The 14,847-nt window shown below is 53.9% G+C and overlaps 2 protein-coding genes across 10 annotated transcripts in view; one reads left to right on the top strand and one right to left on the bottom strand.

The window, feature by feature from the left end:
• Nucleotides 1-202: 202 nt before the first annotated feature.
• NTHL1 (nth like DNA glycosylase 1) lies at nucleotides 203-6,328 on the bottom strand. Of its 2 annotated transcripts, XM_066275263.1 has the most exons (6): nucleotides 6,158-6,326; nucleotides 4,584-4,822; nucleotides 3,693-3,863; nucleotides 2,617-2,776; nucleotides 525-630; nucleotides 203-399 (listed from the first exon to the last, which is right to left on the bottom strand). In XM_066275263.1, exons 1-6 carry the CDS (start codon nucleotides 6,294-6,296, stop codon nucleotides 282-284), a joined length of 933 nt encoding a protein of 310 aa, XP_066131360.1. In that variant the 5' UTR covers nucleotides 6,297-6,326; the 3' UTR covers nucleotides 203-281. The 2 variants fall into 2 exon arrangements, with proteins under 2 accessions (XP_066131360.1, XP_066131361.1); XM_066275264.1 differs by lacking the exon at nucleotides 3,693-3,863 and having other exon boundaries at nucleotides 6,158-6,328.
• Nucleotides 6,329-6,453: 125 nt separating this feature from the next.
• Nucleotides 6,454-14,847, top strand: part of TSC2 (TSC complex subunit 2) — a 42,053-nt gene continuing 33,659 nt past the window's right edge. For 7 of the 8 annotated variants that reach the window (XM_066275261.1, XM_066275258.1, XM_066275260.1 and 4 more), the window contains exons 1-7: nucleotides 6,454-6,540; nucleotides 7,095-7,263; nucleotides 9,620-9,706; nucleotides 11,441-11,551; nucleotides 12,909-13,053; nucleotides 14,085-14,202; nucleotides 14,616-14,664. In XM_066275261.1, coding sequence (XP_066131358.1) covers nucleotides 7,126-7,263; nucleotides 9,620-9,706; nucleotides 11,441-11,551; nucleotides 12,909-13,053; nucleotides 14,085-14,202; nucleotides 14,616-14,664 — 648 coding nt within the window. In that variant the 5' untranslated portion in view covers nucleotides 6,454-6,540; nucleotides 7,095-7,125. The remainder of the gene's footprint in view (nucleotides 6,541-7,094; nucleotides 7,264-9,619; nucleotides 9,707-11,440; nucleotides 11,552-12,908; nucleotides 13,054-14,084; nucleotides 14,203-14,615; nucleotides 14,665-14,847) is intronic. The other variant, XM_066275262.1, reaches the window with a different exon arrangement.

Below are 14,847 nucleotides of genomic sequence, written 5' to 3'. Positions count from 1 at the left end.
GCAGCGTCCCCAGCAGCTGGATACAGCTGGATCCCAGGATCCATCTCTTCAGTCTGGGCTCCTGCACCGCCCCCAATCCCCAGTACTGAGCCCAAATTGTCACGTCCACATCCTGGCCTCCCAGGCAGCCCCATTTCAGACACGTTAACAAGGGAACGCAAAGCTCATGCACCCCACCAAAGGGTAGAAGTCAGATCGCAACTGTTGCAAACCCCCAAGCTTTATTATGAACAGGCTGCAGCCCCCCCAGCAAAGTTGCAGAACAGACATGGCCTTCAGAGTCACTGTGCAGCTGGGCACAGGGCCTGGTTGAGGCAGGCATGGCATCGCGGGCGGACGGGCAGACAGATCTGCTGGCCAAAGCCCACCAACAGGCCGTTAATCTCACTCCACAGGTCCCTGTTGGGGTGGGAGTGAGTGGGTTATTGCAGAACAAAGGAGAGGAGGGAGGGAGGGAGGGAGGGAGGGAGGGAGGGAGGGAGGGAGGGAGGGAGAGGCGTCCCGTCCTGCCCCTGTTGCAGTACCTGGGCAGCCACTCCTCCAGGGCTGCACGGGTACCCTCGGGGTGTTTGGTTACCTTCTTGGTCCACCTGAGTCGGTTGGCAATTCTGTGCACATGTGTGTCCACAGCTGCTTAGAGACAGGGCAGGGTGAGTAAGTGGCACACTAGCAGCAGGCCCAGACCACCTCATTCTTGTCCACGGCCCCACCCTTAGCCCAGGTTGGTGGAGGAGGCCTGAGTCTCCCCGGCCTCCAACATGAAACTTCTGAGGAAGCCCAGAACTGCATAATACTGGCCACCAACACAAGAGTGGGTCACCAGGCCACCCTACTGCTGGGCAGGGGCTGCAGCCAGAACCCAGAGGACTGGGGCTTTCACTTGGGGTGCGGGGAACAGTGCCTCATGGCCCAGCCACTGGCTAAGGGTGCTGGCATGAGGTCACTGCCTGCAGAGCCAGCACCTGTAAGGACAGAGTGAAAGCACAGCCGGGCCAGCTGCAGCTGTCGTCCGTTTGGGTCACAGCCCCTGATCCTGTTCACAGGCCACCCCAGGGCTCAGCCTTGGTACCTGATGGATCACGCAGGCCTCCTGCCCAGCTACCTGCAGCCCCCACCTCCTCCTCCTATTTGTTAGAGAACACCATCCCCGCATCAGCTTCCTCCTCTGCCCTTAACAAGCCCAGGTAGAGCGGTTACACCCTTGGGTCCCATGACCTCAGTTTCCTCTTCCAAAACATGGAGGCAACTATGCTTCCTATCACCCAGAGACCCAGCCTAGGGCCAGACCACACTGTGAACTTCCTGTGGACTGGTCCAGGAGGGCAGCTGGTTCCCTCGCTTTGTGGCCAAGGCTCAGGCCTAGTGCCTTATCCAAGGTCACCCCATCTGGGTGTCAGAGCTGGGTCAGCTTTCTCATTGAGGGGGCCCTGGGGAAGCCCCTGGGAGACAAGGCCTACTCTCCTTAGGGTCGCCCTAGTGTGACTGGGCCCACAGACAACCAGAAAGGATGCCATTCTGAAACTCCCGCCTGCTGTGTCTACGACTCCCAAAGCCCTGTCTGTCAGCGTGGTGGGCAGGGGGCCCTTCACCCACAGACCGGCTGACCACTTGGGGAAGGAGCAGCTGAGGACAGCCACCCAGATAAAGCTCAAGTGTCTGCTGAGAGGCCGGAGTCTTCAGGAGCCCTAGTGGTGGGGTGGTTTTGCCCCGGCCCCCTCACTGGCCTGGTTCTGGCTCTCTGGGGCTGCCCCCCGCCAGCTGTCCTCCTACTTACAGGCAGCAGCAGGAAAGGGGTCCCACTCCAGGGGGCTGCAGAAGCTGGGGGGACCAACTCTCCCTCCTAGCCCCCCTGCAGAAGTCCCAGAGAACCACCGGGGTTGGGGAGTTCACAAAGAAGTTGTGGGTCAAGTCTTGGTTTCTGGGCTGGCTAGGCCTTCGCTGGGACCTCAGTCCCTCAACTCTCTGGGCAGAGACCTTAGGAAGCAGCTGCCACACCCTGACCTACAGTCTGTCTCCACACAGAGATGCTCCGAAGACGCTGGACCCTGGACCCACGAAAGGGATTCTAGGAATGGGCTTCTCCATCCCCAGCTCCTCCTCCCCACCCTCCTAGCCTGTTCCTCCACTCCTTGGGCCCCCCGGCCTTGACAACGCTACCCCTATCTGCCCATGCTCGCTTGAGTCTCCCACTTCTGGCCCTCTTTCCCCCTGCAAGGCTCTGCAGAGAACACACTTCCTCCTCTTGACCCCCCCTTACCCATCAGCTCTTGGCTGAGTTATCACCTCCTCAGGAAGCCTTCCCAGATGCACTCCCCTATTAGGGCTCTACCCTCACAGTAAGGATGGTGCGATGTCTCTTCCTCAGGCAGCATAAATCCAGAGCCCATCCCCAGAGCCCAGCACAGAATAGGTGCTCAGCAAATGGGAGCTCTGTCCATTAGTACTCATCTGAGGGTGAGACCAGCCCAACTCAGTTCTGGGAACACCTTTCTGACTCTTGGGGCTCAACTGTGGATGAGGAGACCTGATTTGGGGGTCACAGAATGCAGGGAGCCCTGGTAGTGGTCAGGAAGTTCAGAGCTGGCCGCACTCTCCTCATGGGTTCATGCCACTCACCGATGCCTGACACAGTACCCCAGGCCACAGCCATGGCCAAGTGCGCCATTTTGGGCCCGACGCCTGGCAGTGCCACCAGCTCTGCTACAGAGGCTGGGATGTCCCCGCCATAGTTCTGCTGTAGGATGGCACTGGTCTGCTTGATGTACTTCACCTTGGTCTGAAAGATTGGGGGGTGGGGGGGTCAGTTCTGGAGATGGGAGGTAGAGTCCAACCTGGGAGGACAAGGCCCAAGGGAGAACCACAGGCACCCAAAGCTGCCTGTCACCTGCCCAGGACATACTCAGAGGCACCTGCTTGTGTCTCTCCACCGCAAAAGGGTAGGAATGACCCAAGGGCAGCAAGCAGCCTGAGGGAGGTCCAATGCAGGCCTGGACTCCTGCCTCCAACCTGTTTGGGCCAATGACATGTCTGTGGGGTCCAGCTTGGGCTCTCCCCAGCCCCATTATTACCTCCAGAGGCCAAGAAGGCTAAGTAGGACCAGCCATGCCAGGAGCTGTTTTCAGCAACACCTGGGCCTTCAGGAAGGAAGGCTGGAGCCTGGGGTTCCCTGCCAGCCAACAGGCCAGCTAGGCAGTTCCCATCCTGTGCCTGAGCAGACAGGGCTATTTAAAACCCATCTGACACACAGCAACCCACAGCAGTGCCATGGGGATGTAGCCACACCCGCCCAGCCACCTTCAACAGCTCAGCCTGCCCGCCACCCTGGGCTGTGGCCCTTGATACTCTGAAGGGAAAAGGGTGACACGCTCCAGGGAGGCTCAGAATAAACAATGGGTGGGCAGCCTCAGAGTGAAAGGGAAGGGCCAGGAAGCTGGGTGGGGAGGTGGAGGAAGGAAGGGGCGGGCTGAAACAGGAAAGGCCAAGGAGTTCCAGAGCCTGGACTCCAGACCCCACTGCCTGTCCCCTGTGGGCTGCTCAGAGGGGTGGGGGACTGCAGTAGGAACTCACACCCAGGCCCATGGCCAGAAATGTCCAACCCAGCCTCCTGCACTACTATACCACCCCCTCAGCCATCTGAGGTCTTTTCCAGGCCAGTGGCAACCCCTGTCCCGGTCACCATACGTTGGGCTCACCCTCCAGAAGCCCACGGGGTAGATGAGTGTGCCCAGTGTGCTGTCATCTGTCTGTAGGATGTTGTCCACTGTTAGGCCCCGGGCCAGCAGCCGCTGCATGGCACCTGCTGTCACCTGGTCTTTGGTCTGGCTGGAGAGCATCAGTGACAGCAGCACCTGGTACCTCCGTACCTGCTCGCAGTGACAGGGACCAGAATAGTCATGGGTCCCAGGTGCTCGCTGTGGGCCAGGCCCTAGCCTAGCTCTTTACCCACCTGGGAGCATATGGGATATCCACCTCCTACCCACCCTGACCAAACTAGGGAAGTGTGTGGGGTCTGGCCTGGGTCTGCGTTTCATCTATAACATGAGAACAATAGTAGCAGATGCTTCTCAGAATCACTGTGAGGCTTAAATGACTTGTCACTGAACTTAGACTTATACCTATTACAATGTCAGTACAGCATCCTCTAGCTGCTGTTGTTATCTACTACCCATTTTACAGACAAGCAAACTGAAGCCCAAAGAAGCATGTACCCAAGTCACCTGGTGGCAGGGCTGGGATTAGAAACATGTTGATCAAAGGACCAGGGTCTGGGCAAAAAAGTGCAAAAAATTCTCTATCAACAAACTTACTAAACACCCCTAATGATCCAGCCACTGTGGTGGATGGAGGAAGGCAGAGCATGAGGCCCCAAGCCACAGGTACCCCAACTTGCTAAGTGGCTACAAGAAGTAAGTGATGTTGCCCAGTGCTCTGGGTCCCAAGTGTGCATCCTGTCAGGGTGGTGCCTGCAGGAGAGGGCGCCAGCCAAGAGCTGCGAGGTGTTAGGAGTATCCTGCCCCAGGCCTGAAAGGAAACAAGCACCTTGTTCAGAAGGGGGTCACCAGGCACGTGGGGCCTCTGTCTACCTTTGGGGGCGCACTGGCGTCATAGCAGTGTTCAACTCCCAAATGGTCCACAGGCGCATCCTTCCCACTCCTCATGGTGCGAATGTTTGCCAGCTGCTGCCGCCAGTCCTGAGGCTCCCAGCTTGGCACCTTGAGCACATTGGTCCCCTCTCCTTTTTCACCATCTGAGGCCTCGTAGGCTACATTCAGGCTTTGTGCCTTCCGCTGACGCTTTACAGGGTGATGGATTTTCCTTCCTTCTGTAAAAAAATGTCACTCAGTCTCTTCAGTGAGGGACACAGGTAAGGATAAGATGTTGCCTTCCGTGTGCCACTGTCCCCCCAACCGAGTCCAAATTAACATGAGAACCTTGGTAACAGCCTCCCCCACGATGCCCCCTAATTTAGTCTCCACACTATCAGAACAGACTCTGTAAGACCAAAACTGGATTGGGTCACTTGCTGTTTAAAAGTTCTCACTGATTTTTTTTTTTTTTTTTTGGTATTTTTCTGAAGCTGGAAACGGGGAGAGACAGTCAGACAGACTCCCGCATGCGCCCGACCGGGATCCACCCGGCACACCCACCAGGGGGCGATGCTCTGCCCCTGGGGGGGGAGCAGAGGCCAAGGAGCCATCCCCAGCACCCGGGCCATCTTTGCTCCAATGGAGCCTTGGCTTCGGGAGGGGAAGAGAGAGACAGAGAGGAAGGGGGGGGGGTGGAGAAGCAAATGGGCGCTTCTCCTATGTGCCCTGGCCGGGAATCGAACCCGGGTTCCCTGCACGCCAGGCCGACGCTCCACCGTTGAGCCAACCAGCCAGGGCCCTCACTGATTTTTCTTTGTCCTCATAATGAACTCCAAACTCTGTCCTGGCATCAAAACTCCTGCTTACCTGGCTGGACTTGCCACCTGCCTGTTCCCTCCAGTCCCAGTTCTCCCAACCATGCTTCTGTCCTAGTGGGTCTCCTTTTTTGGACCACTTGTCTGCTCCAATTCCTTGGGTGCCTATGGAAATCCCCTTCTCTCCAATCCTGCAGACATCATAGCAGAACAGGTTGCAGAGGCCCTGTCAAGTCTCATTCAGTGCTTAGTCCTGTGCTAGGTACACAGTAGATCCTAACGACTACACAATAAACACAAAGGCTATGCTCTTTCCTGGTCACTCATAGGCACAATCTAGCAAGGGGAGAGGACTTCTGGCTAGGGGTGTCCTGAGCACCTCACCTCTCCGAGAGGTAAGCCACTATGAGAACAGGGCCAGTCTGTCCCACAGCGTGGCACAAGGGGAACATCCCAGGGCAGGCTAGTGGGATGGGGAGAACGTCCTCGCTCAGGAGGAGGGGTGGGGGAGGTGTGAGCGCTCGGGACCCAGCCCTACCCCTGCCTCCAAGGAACAGGGCATCATGAGGGAACCCAGCTGCACGTGGGGCCAAGCTGCTTGCTGCTGCTGGGTCCGCCTGGTCTGCCGCGTTCGGCGTTCAGGTCCAAGCCCGCGTGACTCGGAGCCCTCGAGGGAGGCCCGGGACCCCAACCCCCGGTCCCTTTCAGTCCCCTCCCTCTCTTCTCCTCCCTTTCTTGGGCTGGTCATGGCACTACCTGCAGCCGCTTCCCCCCTTTGGAGGTGCGCAGCCTCCTCTCCATTCCCCCGCGGTCCTGTCCCAAGTCCCCGGCTCAGGCTGCGGGTCACCATTCTAACTCCCGCGTCGTTCATGCCGAACTCCTTAGGACTACACATCCCGGCGGCCCCCGCAGCCCTGTCATATGATTCGACCCGCACCCTGTCTTTCCGCCCCAGGGAAGCTCAGAACTACGACTCCCAGCAAGCGGTGCGGCGGCCCTGGACGACATCCGCTGCGGAAGGGCGCACTTCCGGCCCCAGTTCGGGGGCCCGGGGGTGGGGGGTGGGCGGGAGGGTTGCGCTCCATTTCTCTGCGCCGGGACATCCCTGCGCGCCTGGCGCGCAGTAGGCGCGCCTCGGGGTGAGTGGCTTTCGGCTCCTCGACCGCTGCCGCCGGCCCAGACTGCGGTGTGGACCGGCCCCAGCGGGGCTGAGGGGAGGCGGCTGGCCGGGCCTATTCGGTGATGAGGCGGCGGGGCCGAACCCTGCAGGTGCCTGGGTCCTGGTCTAGGCCGCGCCCACCTTAGCCTGACCCTGGAGCTCTAAGCACTCCTTGGTTTTAAATCATGGCGGTGAGAGGTGTCTGCATCTCACCTCCCTCTGAGCGTCCTTCATATAGGAGGGAGAGAGATGGCTAACATCAGGGTTTTCTGGGCCCAGCGGCCACTGCCCTTCATCTTTAGTTCCCCTCCCTCAATGCACTGAGTCTGGCGCGGGCAGTCTGGCCTTTTCCAGGTTTAATTCTGGACAGGACAGTGTGACTGCGGTTGAGTTCTACCCAGGGGCTGTGAGAGGAAAGGTGCCCACTAGAAACCTAGGGTTCCTGGGTGGGTGGGTGGGTGGGGGGCGCTGTAGGTCCACAGGGGCAGGTCTGTATCCAGTTGCTTTCTGAGTCTGTCTGTTTCCTTGGCGCAGAGGCATTCTCCCAGGTGCATCCCTGTCCACCATGGCCAAGCCGACAAGCAAAGATTCAGGCTTGAAGGAGAAGTTCAAGATTCTGTTAGGACTGGGAACTTCAAGACCAAACCCCAGGTCTGCAGAGGGCAAACAGACGGAGTTTGTCATCACAGCGGACATTCTGAAAGTGAGTGAGCTGCCTGTCCTCCCTGCTGGCCTCCTGGGAGGTGCAGGGAAGGCCGGGTTTGGTCTCTCAACAGGTTCCACAGGAGATGCCTTGCTTGTGACAGTTTGTGTGAGGCTGCTGTCCTCAGTACCACGGAGGCTTACCTGTCTCTTCTGGAGATTTGGGAAGTCAGAATCTTGGTGATTTGGTTCGGCATTAGGTAGTATTCAGATGTCGATGTAAGAAAACCTGTTTTACGATAATGGGGCCTGAGTGCCATAGTGTCCACAGGTGATTAGGATTATGGCCAGTTAAACTAGTAATTTGTGAGAAGCCTTTATTTTTTTGTTTTTGTTTGAATCCCCCTGCCACATTTCTGATACCATGCTTTGCCCATAAATAATTGTTGAGTTTTTCCACTTTTTTTTATTTATTTATTTTCCATTTGTTGACTTGAGAGATGGAAACATCAACCTGTTTCTCCATGTGCCCTGACTAGGGATCGAACTGGCAACCTTAGCACAGTGGAGTGCTGCTCTAACCGAGCTATCTGGCCAGGGCAGTTCTTCTACTTTTAAAGTGTTCCATACAGAAACAGCCAAAACGTGCCTGGCCTGTGGTGGCGCAGTGGATAAAGCATAGACCTGGAAGACTGAGGTTGCTGGTTTGAAACCCTGGTCTTGCCCAGTCAAGGCACATACAGGAAGCAACTACTATGAGTTGATGCTTCTCGCTTCTCCCCCCTCTTTCTTTCTTTCCCTCTCCTCTCTCTGAAAATCAATAAATAAAATTTAAAAAACAAACAAAATGTATGTTTATTAACTGGTGAGTTGCCCCTTGAATGACACAGATTTGAACTGCACAGGTCCACTTAAAAGAAGGGTTTTTTAAATTAAATTTATTGGGGCGACACTGGTTAATGAAATTACATAAGTCTCAGGTGTACAATTCCATAACACATCATCTGTATATTGTATTGTGTGTTCAGCACCCCAAGTCCGGTCTCCTTAAATGCAAGTTTTTATGAGTGTGTGTGTCTGTGTGACAGAGACAGAGAGAGGGACAGATAGGGACAGACAGGCAGGAAGGGAGAGAGATGAGAAGCATCAATTCTTCGTTGCGGCTCCTTAGTTGTTGATTGATTGCTTTCTCACATGTGCTTTGACTGGGGGGTTACAGCAGACCAAATGACCCCTTGCTCAAGCCAGCAACCTTGGGCTGAAGCTGGTGAGCCTTGCTCAAATCAGTTGAGCCCGTGCTTGAGCTGGCAACCTTGAGGTTTCGAGCCTGGGTTCTCCACATCCTGGTCTGATGCTCTATCCACTGCACCACCACCTGGTCAGGCAAGTGCAGGTTTTTAATATCCACTTGTAAGTGTACTTGCGCAGTTCAAACCTGGTTGGTCAAGGGTCAGCTGTATAAGCAAAATGTGGTACGTCCATACAAAGGAGTATTACTTGTTAGAAGAAAGGAATGAAGCACTGATACATGTTTTAACATGGATGAACCTTGAAAACATGATAATTGAAAGAAAGCAATGGCAAAGGCCCATGTAATGTGTGATTCCATTTATGTGAAATATCAAGAATAGGCAAATCTGCGGAGACAGAAAGAAGATTAGCATTTGTCAGGGCCTGGGTGGAGAAAGGAATGCAGAGAGACTGCTAATGGTTATGAAGTTTCCTTCTGAGGTAATGAAAATGTTCTAGAAGTAGTGGAGGTGGTTACAAGCATTGTAATTATAATTTAAAAAATAAATTGTGTGGGTTAAAGTGGTGAGTTTTACGTGATGTGAATTTTATCTAAAAAAAAAAGACGCCTGACCTGGTGGTGGCGCAGTGGATAGAGCGTCAGACTGGGATGCGGAAGGACCCAGGTTCGAGACCCCGAGGTCGCCAGCTTGAGCGCGGGCTCATCTGGTTTGAGCGAGGCTCACCAGCTTGGACCCAAGGTCACTGGCTCCAGCAAGGGGTTGCTCAGCCTGCTGAAGGCCCGCGGTCAAGGCACATGTGAGAAAGCAATCAATGAACAACTAAGGTGTTGCAACGCACAATGAAAAACTAATGATTGATGCTTCTCATCTCTCTCTGTTCCTGTCTGTCTGTCCCTGTCTATCCCTCTCTCTGACTCACTCTCTGTCTCTGTAAAAAATAAATAAATAAATAAATTAATTAAAAAAAAAAGACGCAGTGATGGAAAAAAACTGTTTTCACTCTACTAAGATGGAATAGGAAACTGATAATTCCTAACTTCAGAGAAGTCCACTGTAAGTCTCTGAAGTGGGAAATAGACCGGCCTAGTTCTTAGGGTGTCTGTGATTGGCAGTTAAGGGGGCCTGTTGGCTGAGTGTGGCCCTCTTTTCGTTTACCTTCTCCAGGAACTGAGTGTGGAATGTGGCCTCAGCAATCGCATTCGGGTGATAGGGCAGATCTGCGAAGTCGCAAAAACGAAGAAATTTGAAGAGGTAGGTCTGTCTCAGTTGGACAGGTTCCTGTGAGCTGTTTAGAATCTGATTTGACTCTTTCTAGGGGAAAAGTTGATAGTAGCTAACTTTGCTAGTGAACTAATACAAACCATTTTGGGTATTTAACTTTTAGTGACAGAGAAGCTTATGGAAATGCCCTGAGCAGAACCCTGAGAGACCAGTTATATGTGGAGGTTGGGGAGCAAAAGTATTAAGGCTTTTCTAGCAGATCTGAGGTAGGATTTGTAGTGGTTTACAGAAATGCACACTTACTTGTCCTCTTGTTACAGACGCGGGGGAAGGAAACCGAGGCGTGTCAGGGAACAGCGTGGTTTAGAGGACAGTTCCAGGCGCACCAGTCTCGGTGTCTTTTGGGGAGAGGCATGTGGTTGATAGTATCAAGCAGCTTTACAGATATAAGCTATTTATTTCAGCCAGCTATTTGCAGGCTCTCTCCTGACGTCCAGTGGACAGAGTGGGAAGTTGTCATTACAGCACTTAAAGGACTCTGCTCTAGCCTTGCATGGCGTTTTGTGTGAGTGACTGGGGGTGGTGGGGGAGATGTGGACCCCACCCCTAGCAGATTCAGATCTTCTAAGGGGGAGAGTGACCCCTATATCCTCAGCCGCACATTACCAAGGGTAAATGTGAAAATAAGCATCTGTGTTCATAAAATTGCCTGTAAAAGTACAGAAAGGTGAGATGTGGCTGAGCTGTCGTGTGAATAGACAGGCCTAAGAGGTTGGGATAGTCTACAAGCTCAATGGCTGTTTTTTTGTGGCTTAGTTTGTACAATAGGAGCATTGTGAAGGGGACAGAGGAGGTGAAAGTTCCAGTGTATCCTGAGTTGTCAGAATGTTGGTCAGGCAGCATCTGAAAGACATTTTATTCCCACTTCTAAGGAGTGAGTTCAGGAAAGTGTGAGTGGTCTGAAAACCCTGGTTGAGAAGGTAACAAGAGAGAGACTGATTCTGGATAGCTCTAGGGAACAGGAGCTGTCTCCCATGGGCTAGGGCTAGGGCTAGGTGCACTTACCTAGAGGAGGCAGGTTCCAGATGTTTGCACAGAATTCTCGGCAGGTCAGACCGGGACCCCTTGGCAGGGGTGTGGTATTGACTGGCCCATAGCTGGACTGATGTGTTTACCCAGAGGGAAGCCAGGGGTGGATAGATTTGAGTCAGGCTGTAGGCCCAGGGACCACTGTGATGCTTCTGGTTCTGAAACTCTTCCAGTGACTTTTCCCACCAAAGTCGGAGCAAGCTCTAAGGTGAACTCCCTGCGATCTCTGGAGGCAGCCAGGACAGCTTCTCTGTCCTGCCTGCCCTTTTCCTTCCTCTAGCCCAGGGGTCTCAAACTTGTGGCCCGCGGGCCGCATGCGGCCTGCCGAACAATTTTGTGCGGCCTGCAGACTAATCCACGAAGGTCAAAATATTTTGGATAAAATTAAGTAAGCCCGTGGATTAGTCTGCGGGCCGCACAAAATTGTTTAGCGGGCCGCGAGTTTAAGACCCCTGCTCTAGCCTTTGGCCTGGTGAAGGTTTTGAAGTGTCTTGGAGCTATTCCCCTTGTCAGGATTATGATCACTGTGGGCAGTGACAGTATGACAGGTACACGAGATGTAGGCTTTAGTGGCTCAAGATCTAAGTGGAAAGACTGTTGTTCTGCTCTGACCTTTGTCCTCAAGTTGAGGGGTCCAGCACACCCTAATCAGTGTTCCGTCTTCGCTGGTGGCAGCATGCAGTGGAAGCACTTTGGAAGGCTGTTGCAGACCTGCTGCAGCCAGAACGGCCCTCCGAAGCTCGGCATGCAGTGCTGGCTCTCATGAAGGCCATCGTGCAGGGACAGGTAAGGGTGTTGGGTCTGTGCCTAGGTGAAGCTGGGATGGGCGTGTGGGATGATGTTGGGCTGCCCCCCACTGACTGCTCCTGCTGGTCCCACTTGGACTCTTGTCTTTGGTAAGGGCACCAGGCACAGGGTCTGTGGTTCCCAGGGGCTCTGCAGTGAGATGGCCTGAGTGGGCATCCTGGCATCGCCTCTCATAATCTGTAAAGCTGTGCAGGTTCCTGGAGCTCCCTGAGCCCCCACCTCCTCACCTATAAAAGGGGATGCTCTGGCCTGACTGGTGGTGGTGGTGGTGGAGTGGATAAAATGCCTACCCGAAATGCTGAGGTCGCTGGCTCTGAGTAGGGGATTGTCCACACAATGTCAGAACTCGCCAGCTTGAGCCCAGAGATCACTGGCTTGAGCAGGGGGACACTGGCTTGGCCCCGGTCAAGGCATGCATGAGAAGCAATCAAGGTACAATTAAAGTGAGACCTCTAAATCGATGCTTCACACCCTCCTTCTCCCTTCCTGTCTCTCTTGCTCTTCAAAGAAAAGGGTGGAGGATGCTCTGGCTCCTTCCTCCTCTGGGATGTCTGGGAGTAAATGAGGCAGATTATGTAGAATGATAAGAAGGGTGCCTGCTACGGGGAGATGCTGTGCTGCTGCTCTCGCTGACCTCACTTCCCTCTCCTCGGGCCGCTGCCTGTGCTCACTGCGCTTGGGCCAGACTGTCTCTGCTGTTCCTGGACTGCTCAGGCCACCTCTTTTTTTTTTAAAGAGAGAGAGAAAGGCAGGGGGCAGGAGTGAGAAGCATCAACTCATAGTTGCTTCTCTTGTGTGCCTTGACCAGACAAACCCAGGGTTTTAGTGACCTCAGCATTCCAGGTCGACGCTTTATCCACTGCGCCACCACAGGTCAGGCTTGGGCCACCTTTTGCCATTCCTGCCTGGAAGGCTTCTTCCCCACCTCCTGTTTCCTTTACTCCTCACACCCAGCTGCCCAAGAGGCCCCGTCCCCCCTCAGTGCGGTCAGACCATTGCCGTTGTCCTGTGAGCACATATATGTCCACCCTAGGCTGTGAGAGTGGTGTGGGTCAGGTGCAGAACTGCACTATCCCTACTGTGTGCCCACACTCATGCCCGGAACTGGATATATAATGGGTGCTTCCCACACTGGTCAGCTGATGACCAGTGAGTCTGGACTCCTAACACAAGCTGCTCCAATATTCCCAGTTCGACCCTCTTAGCCAGTTTCTGTGGGAAGGAGAAAGGGCCTCAGCATTGGGAATGTCAGAACCTACTGCATTCTCTGGACTTCTTACCCCTGCTCAGAAAGGGGATCCTGGCAGGACTGCTGACCACATGATATTGTTTTCAGGGGGACCGCTTGGGTGTGCTCAGGGCCCTCTTCTTCAAGGTCATCAAGGATTATCCCTCCAATGAAGACCTCCACGAGAGACTGGAAGTTTTCAAGGCCCTTACGGACAATGGGAGACACATTACCTACTTGGAAGAAGAACTGGGTGGGTGCCACCGGGGGTGTGAGGTTTCTCTGGCCTTGGTGATCAGATTTAATCTGGGATGTGGAAGGCCGCCAGGGCCCTGAGGGAGTGCTGCAGTTTGCAGGAATGGCCTGCAAACTGTGCTGCACCACACAGCTCTGCTTACCTTTGTGCTGCCTGGATCAGCCACCAGAATCTTCTGGGGAGCTTGTTAAAAATGCAGAGTCCTGGGCTTCACTCCAGACCTGCTGGCTCAGAACTCCTGGTGAATGGAGCTTAGATGTGCCTTTTAGATGGGCAGGAGGAGGTCTGAGCTTCCCTGTGGGAAGAGCAGGCTGCTGACCTGGGCATCAGGCTAGGTCTTACCCAGAGTGCCCTGAGGTCTCTAGGGGGCCAGGGCTGCCTCACTGTGTATGCCTCATCACCTTCTTCATGCCCCGGGCCTGACCTCCAGCTCTCTCCTTTGCTGGGCTTTTCTCCTTGTCCTGATGGTGTGAGGTTTCCGTGAGTCTTGAGATTGCATGTCACTGATGGGGGGAGAAGGAAAAGGAATAAATCTGACATATGCCTTGCTGTTTTGTTGCCCAGAAATGGGCCTCAGCTGTGGCTTTGCCTCCAGGACAGGTGCTGATGGGGCCACGGCCTGGTTTTCTAAGTTTACTTGACTAATAGCCAAACGTTGCTTGTGTCTCCATGGAGAGATTCTTTCTGAGGATAGGGGTCCAGGAATCTGCCTCCTAAACATGTGTCCTGGTGATGCTGTCACTCCTAGCATTGGGGTCAGGGCTCTGAGCATCAGGTCCATAAGCACTGCTGTTGCGTCTCAGCCCAGATCTCCCTCGGTGCATGCTGCGGGTCAGTGAATTTGAATTCTAGAGCCTGTCACATACTGACCCGCTCCGGCTCCAGCTGAGCCTCATCTCGACCCTGGGTGTGCGTGCCCTGACTGTTATTGCATGACTGATGATGGGGTTTCCTGCAGTGAGTGGGATGGGATGCATTTTCCTGGGGAGGAGGTGGTAGAAAATACATTGCTCTTCTCTTCTCCCTAGCTGAATTTGTCCTGCAGTGGATGGACATTGGCCTGTCTTCAGATTTCCTTCTGGTGCTTGTGAACTTGGTTAAATTCAACAGCTGTTACCTCGATGAATATATTGCATCAATGGTCCAGTAAGAAGAGAATGCCAATAACGTTACTTACTCTGATCATAGTCACTGTCTTAAGTCTTCAGTTCAGCTCCATAGGGTGAATAAATCCGTTGAAACCATCAAACAAATGGAGAAGTTGGAAGTGGCCATAGCTACCTTCCACTTAAGTTGATATTTTGGGGCTTGACCTAGTATTTTTAATGGATGTGATATTATCTGATGTTTTATTTATTATTTTTGCTTTCATTTCTTCAAACACTATAAAGTTCATGAGGGCAGGGGCAGCACTGAGCACCTGCCAGTCTGGGGGTGAGTGGGCCCCAGGGGAGATGAGCCCTCATGTAACTGATGCTGTAGAGTAATGAGAACGTAAACGACAACCACGCAACATCTGGGAATTGTCCTTTCAGTTGATTTCACACTTCCTCCAACAGCAAGATCTGCCTGCTGTGTGTCCAGACTGTGTCCCCCATGGACATAGAGGTCAGTAGCTGCCATTCTCAGAGACAGTTTCACCCTCCTTCTGGGCAGGCTGGTTGGGCTGTGGGATTAAGCCCTGTGCTACCCCTCCCTGGCTGTGTGGCCCCAGGCAAGTTGCTCGGCCTCTCTGGGCCTCAGGGCATTTTCCTATAAGAGTGGTTGGATGAGTTCTGTTGAGGGGTCATA

The sequence above is a fragment of the Saccopteryx bilineata genome, chromosome 4 (genome assembly GCF_036850765.1).
Source record: "Saccopteryx bilineata isolate mSacBil1 chromosome 4, mSacBil1_pri_phased_curated, whole genome shotgun sequence".
NCBI lineage: Eukaryota > Metazoa > Chordata > Mammalia > Chiroptera > Emballonuridae > Saccopteryx > Saccopteryx bilineata.
Note: the sequence above shows the minus strand (reverse complement) of the source record. Positions and strands in the feature narration are given on the sequence as shown.